Source organism: Brienomyrus brachyistius, chromosome 4, assembly GCF_023856365.1.
Source record: "Brienomyrus brachyistius isolate T26 chromosome 4, BBRACH_0.4, whole genome shotgun sequence".
Classification (NCBI taxonomy): Eukaryota; Metazoa; Chordata; class Actinopteri; order Osteoglossiformes; family Mormyridae; genus Brienomyrus; species Brienomyrus brachyistius.
In genome coordinates this window covers 22,627,280-22,643,416 of record NC_064536.1, presented here as the reverse complement: position 1 = coordinate 22,643,416, position 16,137 = coordinate 22,627,280, and the positions used below count along the sequence as shown (strand labels likewise).

The 16,137-nt window shown below is 46.2% G+C and overlaps 1 protein-coding gene across 1 annotated transcript in view; it reads right to left on the bottom strand.

The window, feature by feature from the left end:
- LOC125739920 (uncharacterized) overlaps positions 1–16,137 on the bottom strand; it is a 645,903-nt gene that overhangs the window by 590,377 nt on the left and 39,389 nt on the right. Inside the window, exon 5 of the mRNA XM_049010480.1 lies at positions 894–1,010. Coding sequence (XP_048866437.1) covers positions 894–1,010 — 117 coding nt within the window. The remainder of the gene's footprint in view (positions 1–893; positions 1,011–16,137) is intronic.

Here is a 16,137-nt window from a genome sequence, read left to right as displayed (position 1 = left end):
TGTGGTATTATTGTCATTTAATTTTCATATATAGATCAAGCATCAGCAACAGTGTCAAACTGATGCTCTTCTACATTATTTTAATATATATTTATACTTTTCAATTGAATTTATGAATTTCTTTAAAATTCACTTAATGCTAAACCAAAGTATATTATTTCTCATATTTAACCCCTTGAAGTAGCACATTTACTGTTATTTGTCCCAGGTCTCATTTATGGTGTCCATCTTGTATATTAAAATATCCATCCACCCATTTTCCAAACCGCTTATCCTACTGGGTCGCGGGGGGGTCCGGAGCCTATCCCAGAAGCAATGGGCACGAGGCAGGGAACAACCCAGGATGGGGGGCCAGCCCATCGCAGGGCACACTCACACACCATTCACGCCTATGGGCAATTTAGCAACTCCAATTAGCCTCAGCATGTCTTTGGACTGTGGGGGGAAACCGGAGTACCCGGAGGAAACCCCACGACGACATGGGGAGAACATGCAAACTCCACACACATGTAGCCCAGGCTGACTCGAACCCGGGTCCCAGAGGTGTGAGGCAACAGTGCTAACCACTGCACCACCATGCCGCCCCCATATTAAAATGTTATTTTCTTTATTTCTGTTAATGACCTTCCTTTCTGACTGAATGACCTGTTGCATACTGAGCATCTCACTGGCTACAGTCTGCAGGACAGACATCTTACCCTCAGTGACTGACAGGGAAACCCGTGTTCCCACAGCTGAACCTCTGCTGATCTCCACACCACACCAGTAGTAACCAGAGTCCCCAGCTGTCAGCTTGTTCATGGTCACAGTGAAGACTCGCTGGTCAAGATCATCTCTGATTGACACTTCACTTATCTTTGGATAATTAGTGCGTACTATGGGAGTACATGAACTCCAGTCACTCCCATTGCACCAGTATTTCACATGTTGTTGATACATGTTGTCATAGAAACATGTGATGGTGACAGATCCTCCTCTCTGTACAGACACCGTGTTCAGTGTGGACACACCTGCAGGGACAGTATGAAAATTACCCAGCTGATTAACTCTCACTCCCTCTTACATCATTTATACACATATTCATAAAGTCAGTACCCGTCTCCTGTAGGTTACAGTACATTATTTCCATTTGTGAATTTGAATATTAAAGTTTGTTTTGATTAATCGCTGTATTTACTATCACTGAGTTTGTAAAGGTTAAGCAGTGTAATAAATTATTAATTTTATCATTTTAACTAAATAAATTATTGTTTTGTTTAAGATTAACCTGTAAAAACCTCCTTTGCTAATGTGCAATTATTTAAATATAAATGTATAGGGGGCGGCATGGTGGTGCAGTGGTTAGCGCTGTTGCCTCACACCTCTGGGACACGGGTTCGAGTGTCCGCTTGGGTCACATGTGTGTGGAGTTTGCATGTTCTCCCCATATCGTCGTGGGGTTTCCTCCAGGTACTCTGGTTTCCCCCCCACAGTCCAAAAACATGCTGAGGCTAATTGGAGTTACTAAATTGCCCATAGGAGTGTGTGTGTGTGTGTGAGTGTGAGTGTGCCCTGCGATGGGCTGGCCCCCCCATACTGGGCTGTTCCCTGCCTCGTGCCCATTGCTTCCAGGATAAGCTCCGGACCCCCCGCAACCCAGTAGGAAAAAGCTATTTGGAAGATGGATGGATGTATAGGTGAACCATGAGTAATAGAGCCAAACTGATCTTCTTTTACAGTATGTTAATTTACATATGTGTGCTTTTCAATGAAATTGATTATTTTAAATTTACTTAAAAAAAATAATGGATATTTCATAACATATTACTTATCATATTTAACCCCCTAAAATAGCACATTTAAACTGAAATTATTTCTCCCAGGTCTCAATTATGATATTGATCAAAACAAAAATTTTGCTCTCTCTTACTGTATATATTAAAATATTTTCTCTTCTGTTTGTGTTAATGTCCTTCCATTCTGTCTGAATGACATGTTACATGCTGTGCATCTCACTGGCTACAGTCTGCAGGACAGACATCTTACCCTCAGTGACTGACAGGGAAACCCGTGTTCCCACAGCTGAACCTCTGCTGATCTCCACACCACACCAGTAGTAACCAGAGTCCCCAGCTGTCAGCTTGTTCATGGTCACAGTGAAGACTCGCTGGTCAGGATCATCTCTGATTGACACTTCACCACTTATCTGTGTAGATTCACTGTGTACTATGGGAGTACATGAACTCCAGTCACTCCCATTGCACCAGTATTTCACACGTGTTTTATAACTGTCTTCATAGGAACATGTGATGGTGACAGATCCTCCTCTCTGTACAGTCACCGTGTTCAGTGTGGACACACCTGCAGGGACAGTATGAAAATTACCCAGCTGATTAACTCTCACTCCCTCTTACACCATTTATACACATTAATAAAAAGTCAGTCCACTGTAGGTTACAGTACTTCATTTAGCAGAATATTATCCTTTTGCTGCACAGATACCAGACTTGGTGATCCCAGTGATAATAAAGAGTCACAGACAGGTACTGATTTATGCCATATATACTCACAGCACACAGACACTGGCCACTGTGCTGAGGGTCCCAGCTACTCTCACTACACATGGTGGCCCAAACAATGATAATCACAACAATTAACATTAATACTATACCTGACATTAATGTACAGCACAATAACAACATAATACATGATAAATACACAGAGCTATTTACATTATTCACACTATTTACACTGTTGGCACCGGTCCAGCACGCCACTGCGCTGCCCGACAGGAATCCCCAGTGCTACACTGCCCCCCTTCTGGGAGGGACCCAACCTGGTACCCCCCCAAAGTCCTGGCAGTGCTCCAGACAGCACTGAGCCCTCTGTGGCCACTGGGCCCCAGGTTCCCCGCCGACCTCCTCAGTTCCATCTACTGGGAAACTCATCCCAGGTCCTGCTGATGGTTTCTCCAAGTGGGCCAAGGGTTGGTATAGAAGCAGCCGGTCTCAATGTAACATGACAGTCCTGCTTCGGAGATTCACTTCAGGACCTCCTGGGGGTCCCTCCAGTGGCTGTCCAGCTTGGGCAACCACCCCTTTTTCCTGATGGGCCAGTACACCCAGAGTCCCCAGGCTGGGAGACCTGTCCCCAGCAGCGGATGTCATAGGCTCACCTCTGTCTGACTCTGCCCATGTCCTGATGTGACCTGGCCAGCTCATGCACGGTCCGCACATGGTCCTGGAGCTGGAGCAGATAATCCAGTCCTGGTGTCTCCGGCAGCTCCGGCCCAGGGGGTGAGGCAAACACCAGCTCTACTGGGGTCCACAGCCTACAGCTGTACATGAGGGACGCAGGGGCACAGCCAGTGCTCTCCTGTACTGCTGCATGATAAGTCCACAGAACCAGGGGAAGGTGAGTGTCCCAATCATGCTGGTGCTCACCAATGAGGATTGTCTGCTGGGGAGCTGGGATGCGATTCAGCCTCTTCACCAGCCTGTCACTCTGCTGATGGGGGGGGGGGGGGGTGGTACGGGTCTTCACAATCCCTAGCAGCCACGTTGTGAAGTAGTCCATGACCACAAGAATGTAGTGATTCCCAGCCTCAGTGTGGGGAAAGGGGCCCAGGACATCGACCCCCACATGCTCCCCTAGGTACAGCTGGAGGGCAGACCGGCACTGCCAGCTAGGACCCCTCTGAGCCGCACATGCAGCACAGCAATGCAGGAACATCTGGGCGTCCTGCTGGCAGCCGGCCAGGTGAAGCGCTGCCACAGCTTCCTCAGCATCTTCTTTACGCCGTACTGCCCGGCCCCGACGGCTCCGTGCACTGACCTCAGCATGAGAGAGCACAGGTGTAGCGCCCCCTTCAGGCCTTTTGCTGGGCCCCAGTTAACAATCACTTGACGGGGGCCCTGAGTTCACTATGGTGTCTGTCTGTAGGCTATATGCTCCCTTCAAAACTAACTCAGGGCTAACATGCCCACCCTAAATACTTTAGTCACCTTATTCAACAACTACACAATATAAAATTATGCAGTTAAATTTAACAACTTTACTAGAGAAATGCTAAAATAAAAAAAAAATATTTATAAGACAAAATATATACAATGTAAACAGTAGCTACAATAGTTCACACTCCATTATTGCCCACTGAAAAACCTAAGCTGGCAAATAATTAAACTAAAGAAAAATTGTAGCAGGCCTGATCTGACTGCTCTCTCTATCGTCCTGGAGCCGGAGCAAGTGACTCGTCAGGCACTCGGTCCTTCACCGCCGTGAATCGAATAGCTCTCTCTCTACTCGCAGATGTACTCTGGAATTTTGTAGCTTCAGCAGTAAGCTTGCTGAGAGTGTGGAAGGAAGACATGCAGTCTTATCACTTCTCCCACGTATCCCGTATCTCCTGGGTCGATCCCAGACCTTAGCGGGGATTCATGGGATTACTCCCATTGGCACATATTAAATGAATAAGTTATTAAATTATATTTAACAAGCAATGAAAAGAACATAAAACACAAATGATGCAGAGCATGTGTCAGCTCAGTACATAAGAAATTTACAAACGAGAGGAGGCCATTCGGCCCATCAAGCTCGTTTGGGGAGAACTTAACTAATAGCTCAGAGATGTTAAAATCTTATCTAACTCTGATTTAAAGGAACCAAAGGTTTTAGCTTGCACTACACTAACAGGAAGACTATTCCATACTCTAACTACACGCTCTGTGAAGAAGTGCTTTCTCAAATTCAGTTCTCTCGCTAATTTCCACATATGGCTAACACTGAAGTAGCCATTTGGCTGAACAGCATCCAGACCTGTTAGAATCTTATATACTTGGATCATGCCCCCCTTAGTCTCCTTTGCTCAAGGTTAAACAGATTCAGCTCAGCTAACCTCTCCTCATAAGACATTCCTCTAAGACCAGGAATCATAGAGGGGGACATGGAAGCATCAAGATATACAACTGAAGTCTCTCACACACACTGAGGTCTTTCTCATAATCAGCTACCTTTATTTCAGTGGAACTCATAAAATATCTGTACTTTATATTTCTGCTCCCTGCATGGATTACCTTACATTTATCAACGTAAAATTTCAGCTGCCAGGTATCAGCCCAGCTACTAATTCAAAATCATGTTGTAGCCTCTGTGCTGCTAGTTCAGTATCTGCTACATCCTCCCCAAAATTATACAAATCAGATTAATCATATACACTTTACCTAAACAAAAGAACCAGACACTGGGTTACACAGGCTCTGGGGCACCAGCAGCTACTCCCCTGCACTATCCAGCGATCACCTGTGGCTTAACAGCAGGCCCTCGTGTTCCTCAGGGTGCCCCACTGGGTGTGGTAGGCCTTGTTCTCTGGACCGGAGGCTGATATCGCCTCCCAACCCAGTCACCCTCCTTCATCCAGCTGCTCCCTCACCCTGGCCAGCATGGGGCTGCTGTGCTGGTCTGTGACGATCTGCTGGCAAATGAAGTCTTGGTGGTGGCCTGGTTGTCCTGCACTGTGAGCTGCTGCAGGGTCAGTGAGACAGAGTGTCCACGTTTCCATATAGCTTCCCAGGGTGATGTTGGACCTCAAAGTCAAACTCTGCCATTACCTCCAACCAACAGACCAGCTGTCCTTCTGAGTGCCAGAAACTCAGGAGCCACCCAAGCGATTTGTGGTCCTTCTACAACCAGAACCACTGGCCACTGAGGTACAGACGGAAGTTCTTGCAGACCTGCTCCACAGATAGCAGCTCCCTTCAGGTTGCACGATACTTGCACTCCTACCTATTTAGCATTTAGCTTAAATATGCCACTTCACACTCACCTTCACGGTCCTGCCTGTGATAGCATAGCATCTAGCCCTTTGTTGCTAACGTCCATGTCCAGAATGACAAGGAGATGAGGGAACATCGGTGAGCGTCACACAGAGCTGGTTTAAAGCTGCAGCTCAGATATCTGTCCACGCAAACCACTTCCCTTTTCTGTAGACAGTGCATTGTGTTTGCCATGCTGGCGAAGTCCTTAACAAAGTGTTGGTAATATGACACTAACCCCAGGAAGCTGTGCAGCTCTGCTATAGTCTGTGCAGGGGGCCAGTCTCACACAGCTATCATCTTCTGCGGGTCGGTGGCCACGCCCTCCCTCTGATGATGTGGCCCTGGAAGAGCATCATGCACTGGAGGAGGGAGCACTTCTGGGGGTTCAGCCACAACCCTGCGCAGAGGGTCCCTGCAAACACTGTCTTTAAGTTCCACAATGTCTGGGCAAAATCAGCGGCGTGGAGCAGCAGATCATCAGTGTTGATGACACATTAGGTGCAGGTCAGCTGGGACATTCGCCGCCATTAGCCTCTCGAAGGTGACCAGGCTGTTACAGGAGCTGAATGAAACTGACCAGAAGTGTCATAGCCTGTGACCGATGGTGAACACGGTCTTAGGGTGGTTTACTGGGGACAGTTCGACCTGCCAGTAGCCACTCCGGAGGTCTAAGGAGCTGAACCATGTTGACCCAGTGATGCATGGAAGCACATAGGAGTCCCTCCTTGTCACCTCATTCAATGGTTGATAGTTGAAGCAAAAGCAACATGACCAGTCCTTGTTGGTGACAAGGTCTGCCTGTGCCGCTTACGGACTGTGGGAAGGCTTGATGACTCCTGTGTGTCATTTCTTGGATCTGCTGCTCAGACACTTGTAGTTTCACCAGAAGCAGTCGATGTGGATTCAGATGGGTGAACAGGGCTGATTGCTGTACTGCCACAGTTGCTGCACAGCCTGCACTGTCTATGGAGACGGTCCTGCTGTGGTGCTGCCGTTCAGCGCAGTCTGGGCTGGAGTTGCAGTCGTGTGGCTGGTGGAGACTTTCCCTCAGGAGCTGTGGGCAGATCTTTTCCCCCCACTGGGTGGACGGCTCTCCTCCTCTCTTCCCCCATCGCTATCCCTGGCCGCTGCTCTCATACTGGAGGACCCCCACATCTGTACCCAAAGCAGATGGCTGCCCCCAGCAGATCGATGGCGGCCCCTAGCTGTACTAGTAAGTCCAGTCTGATAACACAGGGGTCAGCAGTGCTGACTAGTCAGACCTCTTGTACCACCGACTGTCCTGTCAGCGTAACTGTCAGCTGCCTCCCCCCCCCCCCCCCCCGCATGGCCATGCGCACGATGGGTGCAGATCAGCTGTAGGGGTGGGGCTCTGCTTAATAGAGCTCGCAGTGCCTCCTCTTCCAGTGGCATCACCAGGTGCCCCCCATCTTGGGGGACCAGTGATTGGGCCGTGCCACCAGCCGGACCGGTACTTGGGAGGGTTCCAGGGGCCATTACCCACTGTACCGGGGCAGCTTTAGGGGGGTCTTCACTGCGATCGGCCGTGTCCCACGTCATGCTGCTCCCTGCTGAGCTCTGTCACCTTTATCCTCAGGTCTGACACCAGTGTGGTTCGGGTACCAGAGTCACAGATAAGCACAGGAAGGCTACAAAGATGGGGTTTCCTGATGTCTGCCAGTCATACTCACAATAGACACACACAACACAATACATGGTAAATACACAGAGCTATTTACACTATTTACACTGATGGCACCAGCCCAACATGCGACCTTGCTGTCCGATGGGCCCCAGTGCAACAATTTGTTTTGATTAAATGTTGTACTTACTATCACTGTATTTCCAAAAATAAAAGTTTAATGAATGATTAACTGATTCTTTAGTATAGATTTAACCTGCAATAACCTGTTTTGCTGGCGTACAGTTATTTCGACTTATATATACAGTACAGGCCAAAAGTTTGGACACACCTTCTCATTCAATGTGTTGTCTTTATTTTCATGACCATTTATATTGGTAGATTGTCACTGAAGGCATCAAAACTATGAATGAACACATGTGGAGTTATATACTTAACAAAAAAAGGTGACATAACTGAAAACATGTTTTATATTCTAGTTTCTTCAAAATAGCCAACCTTTGCTCTGATTACTGCTTTGCACACTTGCTAAACACCTCTGGGAACTCCTTCAAGACTGTTGGAAAACCATTTCAGGTGACTACCTCTTGAAGCTCATCGGGAGAATGCCAAGATTGTGCAAAGCAGTAATCAGAGCAAAGGGTGGCTATTTTGAAGAAACTAGAATATAAAACATGTTTCAGTTATGTCACCTTTTTTTGTTAAGTATATAACTCCACATGTGTTCATTCATAGTTTTGATGCCTTCAGTGAGAATCTACCAATGTAAATGAAAATAAAGACAACACATTGAATGAGAAAATGTGTCCAAACTTTTGGCCTGTACTGTACACTCATCAGCCACTTTATTAGGCACACCTGTCCAACTGCTCGTTGACACAAATTACTGATCAGCCAAAAGAAAGGTGATTTAAGTGACTTTGAATGTGGCATGGTTGTTGGTGCCAGACGGGCTGGTCTGAGTATTGCAGAAACTGCTGATCTTCTGGGACTGTCACACACAACCATCTCTAGGGTTTACAGAGAATGGTCCGAAAAAGGGAAAACATCCAGTGAGCGGCAGTTCTGTGGGCGAAAATGCCTTGTTGATGCCAGAGGTCAGAGCAGAATGGCCAGAGTGGTTCGAGCTGATAGAAAGGCAACAGTAACTCAAATAACCACTCGTTACAACCAAGGTACGCAGAAGAGCATCTCCGAACGCACAACACGTCTGACCTTGAGGCAGATGGGCTACAGCAGCAGAAGACCACACCGGGTACCACTCCTGTCAGCAAAGAACAGGAAACTGAGGCTACAATTCACACAGGCTCACCGAAATTGGACAATAGAAGATTGGAAAAATGTTGCCTGGTCTGATGAGTCTCGATTTCTGCTGCGATATTCGGATGGTAGGGTCAGAATTTGGCGTCAACAACATGAAAGCATGGATCCATCCTGCTTTGTATCAACGGTTCAGGCTGCTGGTGGTGGTGTAATGGTGTGGGGGACATTTTCTTTGCACACTTTGGGTCCCTTAGTACTAATTGATCATCGTTGCAACGCCACAGCCTACCTGAGTATTGTTGCTGACCATGTCCATCCCTTTATGACCACAGGGTACCCATCTTCTGATGGCTACTTCCAGCAGGATAATGCACCATGTCATAAAGCTCGAATCATCTCAGACTGGATTCTTGAACATTACAATGAGTTCACTGTACTGAAATGGCCTCCACAGTCACCAGATCTCAATCCAATAGAGCACCTTTGGGATGTGATGGAACGGGAGATTCGCATCGTGGATGTGCATCCGACAAATCTGCAGCAACTGCATGATGCTATCATGTTAATATGGACCAATATCTCTGAAGAATGTTTCCAGTACCTTGTTGAATCTATGCCACGAAGGATTAAGGCAGTTCTGAAGGCAAAAGGGGGTACAACCCGGTAATAGAAAAGGTGTACCTAATAAAGTGGCCGGGGTCCCTCTTATTTATTTAAATATTTTCTCCTGTGTTTGTGTTAATGTCCTTCCTTTAAGTCTGAATGACAAGTTACATATTGTGCATCTCATTGGCTACAGTCTGCAGTACAGACATCTTACCTTCAGTGACTGACAGCTGGATCCATGTTCCCACAGCTGCACCTCCGCTGATCTCCACACCACACCAGTAGTGATCAGAGTCCCCAGCCGTCAGATTGTTCATGGTCACAGTGAAGACTCTCTGGTCAGGATCATCTCTGATTGACACTTCACCACTTATCTGTGGAGAGTCAGTGCGTACGATGGGAGGATATGAACTCCAGTAACTCCGTTTCCACCAGAATTTCACATGTGTTTTATAACTGTCTTCATAGAAACATGGGATGGTGACAGATCCTCCTCTCTGTACAGACACCGATCCCACTGAGGACACACTGTCAGCACCTGTGGGGAAAACAACCAACTGAATTCACATTTTCAGCATCACAGTATCTCTGGTTAATATTATATATTATCAGTTTGTGTAACACTTGTACCAGGAGTCATGGCACAGAGAGATGGGTTTAAGAGGACAGTGAGGAGGTGAAACAGCAATAAGAACAAGGGAAAGACACAGAAAAACCAAGCAAGTGTGTTCTAGGGGAGGGTCACTCAGCTATCATCCCCATCAGGGGCACATAGCCAAGATCCACATCATTTACTGAGCAGGGATGGGGGGGGGGGACTGGATTTAATTGTTTCAGTGCAGTGTTTGCCATTTGGGCAGCCCTGTTTTAGGGTCTGATAGGAAAAGCAGGTCTTTTCCTCCACATGTTTAAAGGGCCAGTACAGTACAGGGAGCATGGAGCTGATCTGAGGAAGCACAGGGCACAAGGCAGGGAACCAGCCAGGACAGGATGGCAGTCTGTCACAAAGGCAGGGGAACACCCAGGACAGGATGCCAGTCTGTCACAAAGGCAGGGGAACACCCAGGACAGGATGCCAGTCTGTCACAAAGGCAGGGGAACACCCAGGACAGGATGCCAGTCTGTCACAAAGGCAGGGGAACACCCAGGACAGGATGCCAGTCTGTCACAAAGGCAGGGGAACACCCAGGACAGGATGCCAGTCTGTCACAAAGGCAGGGGAACACCCAGGACAGGATGCCAGTTTGTCACAAAGGCAGGGGAACACCCAGGACAGGATGCCAGTCTGTCACAAAGGCAGGGGAACACCCAGGACAGGATGCCAGTCTGTCACAAAGGCAGGGGAACACCCAGGACAGGATGCCAGTCTGTCACAAAGGCAGGGGAACACCCAGGACAGGATGCCAGTCTGTCACAAAGGCAGGGGAACACCCAGGACAGGATGCCAGTCTGTCACAAAGGCAGGGGAACACCCAGGACAGGATGCCAGTCTGTCACAAATGCATGGGAACACCCAGGACAGGATGCCAGTCTGTCACAAAGGCAGGGGAACACCCAGGACAGGATGCCAGTCTGTCAGAGGGCAAACACTCACACACAATCACTATGGGAACTTTTAGAGGGACCAATTCGCCTGGACCATGCGTCTTTGAACTGCCACACTGAACACACAGAAATGACTGACGGCATCCCGGCTGCCTGCTCACATAACCACCTGTGCTGCTGAAATGAACCCAGTAAGATAATCGTGCACCTCACAGAATATCAAAGTAGGCAAAAGACAAGGGCATTTTATCTACACTAACGGTTCTTAACTCCCTCACTTTTCTCTTCTGCATGAGCATAAAGCAGCTAAAGCATTAGCATGATATAGAAAATATTCTCAGACACTTATTCTGAAAAGCAGAAATGTCGTCATACAGGATGTGAGGGTGAGACTCTGCAGAAACACTGTGCTGTATACAGAGGGTCTGTCCTCAGGCCTTTGGTTCAGCCTTTATTATGTGTTATATAGTTTTCTATAGTGATGTGACTGAAGGGTGTCACATAACCAGCTGTGCTGCTTAACTGACTACAGCAAGATCAGGGCCTTATCAGCCGTCCAATCAGACTGAGTTTCTCCCGGCCCCTGAAAGACACATACAGACACAGACACCCAAGTCCTCAGCCTGTGGTTTCATTACAGAGATTCTTACAGATAAAACACAGATAAAATACACTTATTTGTGTCTCACTGGCCTCAGGTCGGGGGCGGCATGGTGGTGCAGTGGTTAGCACTGTCGCCTCACACCTCTGGGACCCGGGTTCAAGTCTCCACCTGGGTCACATGTGTGCGGAGTTTGCATGTTCTCCCCATGTCGTCGTGGGGTTTCCTCCGGGTACTCCGGTTTCCCCCCACAGTCCAAAAACATGCTGAGGCTAATTGGAGTTGCTAAATTGCCCATAGGTGTGCATGTGTGAGTGAATGGTGTGTGAGTGTGCCCTGTGGTGGGCTGGCCCCCCATCCTGGGTTGTTCCCTGCCTCGTGCCCATTGCTTCCGGGATAGGCTCCGGACCCCCCGCGACCCAATAGGATAAGTGGTTTGGGAAATGGATGGATGGATGGATGGATGGATGGATGACCTCAGGTCTGTGGAGACTGACACTCCCTCCCGGATTCTCCACATCTTCACTGTTTCTCTGTCTCTGTCTGTGACCAGGAATCCTGGAGTCCAATGAAAAACCCACTTTCTCCCCTCTGCTTGGTTTATACAGGTTCTGCACTCTTCTGTTCCGTTTACATGGGGTGTCGGCTCCTTCTCACCAACTGACCACAAACTTTATCGTCATGCTGCCTTTGCACAGCCCACCTGACCAACATCATCACTTACAGCAATGGCTGGCTGTGGTATGTGTGGCTGGGGCTCTACATCAGCAGGAAACTGACTGCAAGACAATAAACGTCCTTTGCAAGAGAAACAAAGTATAGCAGCACTGAGATACAGTGACTGATAATTAAGTGAGCTGTCCTCACCTCCTGCTTCTATTTTCTGGGGAGGTACTTCCCCCTCTGTTATGACCATGTCGTGTCCACCCCCCCCCCCCACAACCAGATCACCCAATGCTGTCTTGCTGGACCAACCATTAGCTACTAGGCGGCCTATTGGCTGGGGGGCAGGACATGGTCTGGGCTGACTTCCTGTCCCAAGAACGTGGGGGGTCAGTGCTGGTGGTGGATCAGTGTCATTCTTACAGTCTTGATGCAGCCTTTGGAAAAGTTCTCTTAGGATCCCATTCCTGCTAGATTTCCTGTTACTTTAACTATGTATACCTACATCCAAAGATGGAGATTTCAGGTCCAGAGAGTATAAATCCAGACCAAGATTTTGTTTCATCCAACCAGTTGAGTACTCTGTGACTGTGACTCTTTATACTCAACTGGTTGGTTGAAACAATATCTTGGTCTAGATTTGTACTCTCTGGACCTGAAATCTCCACTTCTGCCTACATCTGCAAATCTGAATAATTTTCAGATTAATTTTCTGGTGAAAACATTCTGTATAATTTAATATACTGTTGTTAGTATGTAATTCGCTCCTGCCTAGATCCAAGACACAAAGCTGGAGGCAGAATTCCGTGCTATCAGGGTATATGAATTTATACACACATCAGCCACGAGACAGAATAAGACCATTCCTGTATACTGCTGCCACATAGTGGACACAAACAAGACTGCAGTCAAGTGTAAAATCATTCTGTCAGGCTGCATTTAACCTCTGCACTACAAACAGGAAGTGACTAAACCATAATAAATCATCCGTTTTTCTGCATGTAATGTAAAAACAAACAAACATCATTCAATAAATGTCTATCTGTTTGGCTTATTTGTGATTACAGAATACTGAGAGTTTTTGATTTTAAAGCAGGGGTCATTCATTCATTCATTCATTCATCATCCAGGTACTTATCCTGCTCAGGGCACCAGTCATCAAGGAGCAATTAGAATTTAAACTTATAAATGTAATAAGATTATTATTTATAATGTATTAAAAAGTATCTGCTGTCTGTCTGTTTACCTTAAATATGCAATTGTGATCTAGAGCGGGTACTACTCTCTAGTCACTATTTTATTTTACGCTCCCCAGCGCCCACATACGATAGTCTACAGTATTTTTCATTTTCATAGAATGACTGCAAAAGCATTTACACTGTTTCACCACCAGAGGGCTCACAAGTGTCTTCTTTACATCTCATTTACTACGTTGACACACAGTGTCCATAGCTTTGCTACCCTCGTGTGGCTGTGAACTGTAATTTCAGCCTGTGATTTTCTTAAAAGTACTCGAGGTAGTAAAAGATATTTTCAATAGTCATGAAATATGAAATATCATCTTAGATAAATCCAAGACATTTCTCTGGTAAACTGTACGTTATGCATGAAAATCAGACGAACCAAAAACTTTATATAATGTCAGTTTAGAATTCAAGGTGGCTTTTTATGCATTGATACTGATAACATGCATTGATGCCAAGAGCTATAGAATTGATAATATATTAATTATTTTGCTGATACTGGAATACAATTTATATAGAAAATTGAAAAAAAAGATGTTTTATTTGCCATATTCTACAACTGCATTGGAAAGCTTACTTGTTCAGACATCGTATACAAAGAATGACTAACAGCACCCAAATAAATATTAACAGACAACTGATAGACATGCAGAACTGCAGAGAAATACCCTTGTGATACATTTATCACTATAATTCACAAACTCCACAGGTGCAAACAATTTTACAGCAGCCTGGATTTAGCTGTTAATGATGAGGATGGTTTGGGGGAAGAAACTATTCTTGAATCTAAAGCCAAAATTCTGATGCTGTGAAATATCCTATGAAACTCCAGGGCTGAGACCAGCTTGTGGTCGCTGTGGTTCGGGTCTCGTGATGCACTTTGCTGCAGCAGTGGTCAGTGTATATCCATGCAATGGATGGAAGTTGTTACGGTTAACGCTAGATCCCTTAATTTTAAGTAGATTACGCAGAAAATATGTAAAAATCAAATCTGTGGATTAACAAAAGTTATATTATAAAAGCCACTTCTATCTAAATCTGACACAGTCCATATTGCACAGACCCGAATGTTGTACCTGATACCACATGATAGTTTCAAATCCCGTGACCCTTTTGCTGTAAGTCAACATCATCTGGGGAATCATATAATAATATATGATCAGATGAACTTAATTGATCCTGGGGGGAAATTTTTCATACAGCAGCAAGATACACAAACTGCAAACGTGATCGGAAGGTCGCCAGTTCGAGCCCCGGTCTCGGCAGAATAGTCACATGTCTGTGGGTCCTTGACCAAGGCCCATAACCCCCAGCTCCAGGGGGCCACACATCGGCTGCCCCTGTGCCATCAGCCCTGAGCTATGGAGAGCAAGATGGGGGAAGGCAGGAAGAAGATTCCAACTCGTACTCATGCAATGTGATATTGGCGATTAATAAATGTGTGCAAATAACAATTAATAAAGGTCTAAACATATTTTAGATCATTCATTCATTCATTCATTATCTACATACTTATCCAGTACAGAGTCAGTAAAATACAGGGAGCACTGGGCTGATATAAGGAAGCACAGGGCACAAGGCAGAGGAAAATCCAGGACAGGATGCCAGTCTGTCACAGGGCAAACACTCACACACAGTCACTATGGCCACTTTTAGAGGCACCAATCCACCTAGACCATGTGACTTTAGATATGAAACCAGAGACCTCATAGGAAACCAGTATATATACAGGAAGAACATGCAAACTCTACACAGAGAGCTGGGCCAGATACCAAAACCACAAGCCTGGAGGTGTGAGACCCCCACGCTGCCCCCAGTCTCTACCAGCTAGAGCTTAACTAGCTCTCCAAACCTGCTGCAGAGTGAAAGACAACCAGCTCCAATCTTCAGCTCTGAAGGCCAATTTATACTTTCAGTACCACACAGGGTGAGGTGACATAAATTTCGTCATCAAGGGTTTACGCCAGATGACTATTGATGATGCATGTTTAGCCCAAATTTTTAGTTTGGTGGAGATCATGCACATTGGTGCACGTCAACTGTACTTGTGTAAGATAACTGACTAGATCTTTCCAGCAGGTGGCAGCACTGACTTTCATAGACCAACCAAAATACAGCAGAGGAAGAAGAATTGTTGTAAGAGGAGGTATCTGCATATCTATTTTTAAATTTTTACTATGCAGGTAATTTATGACTGTCTGCACCCTGAAAGCCACATGGAAAAGCAAAGAATGAAGTGGGCTTGAGGCTGATCTTCACCCCTTATAAACAGAGACCTGCTCCAGTAGCACATGAAGCTGGGTGTTTAGACCCCTCTGACTGTACACACAGAAATGACTGACGGCATCCCGGCTGCCTGCTCACATAACTACTTGTGCTGCTGAAATGACCCCAGTAAGATAATCGTACACAACACAGAACATCAAAGCATACTAAGGACAAGGGCATTTTATCTGCACTTACAGTCTTTGTACTGTTTGGTTACTAAAGAAAGACAGGGCAGTATTACAATGAATACTTAGATATTAAATTTATATCATCAATAACCTGTTACATGCAAATATTAGCATAGCAATTGCAAATGTTTTGATACAAACACCCAGGGGAGTTTCCAGCTACTGAACAGATCAGGGACTGAGTAAAGTTACCAGGGGTTTGACTTTTTTCTCTTTTGAAGGAAGATTGGCATCGGGGGTAAAATACTCAGAGCTACAGCCCTGACTGATCTGGCCTAACGACGCCCATGAATACAACCATAGGAATCCAAAAAATATTCACAAT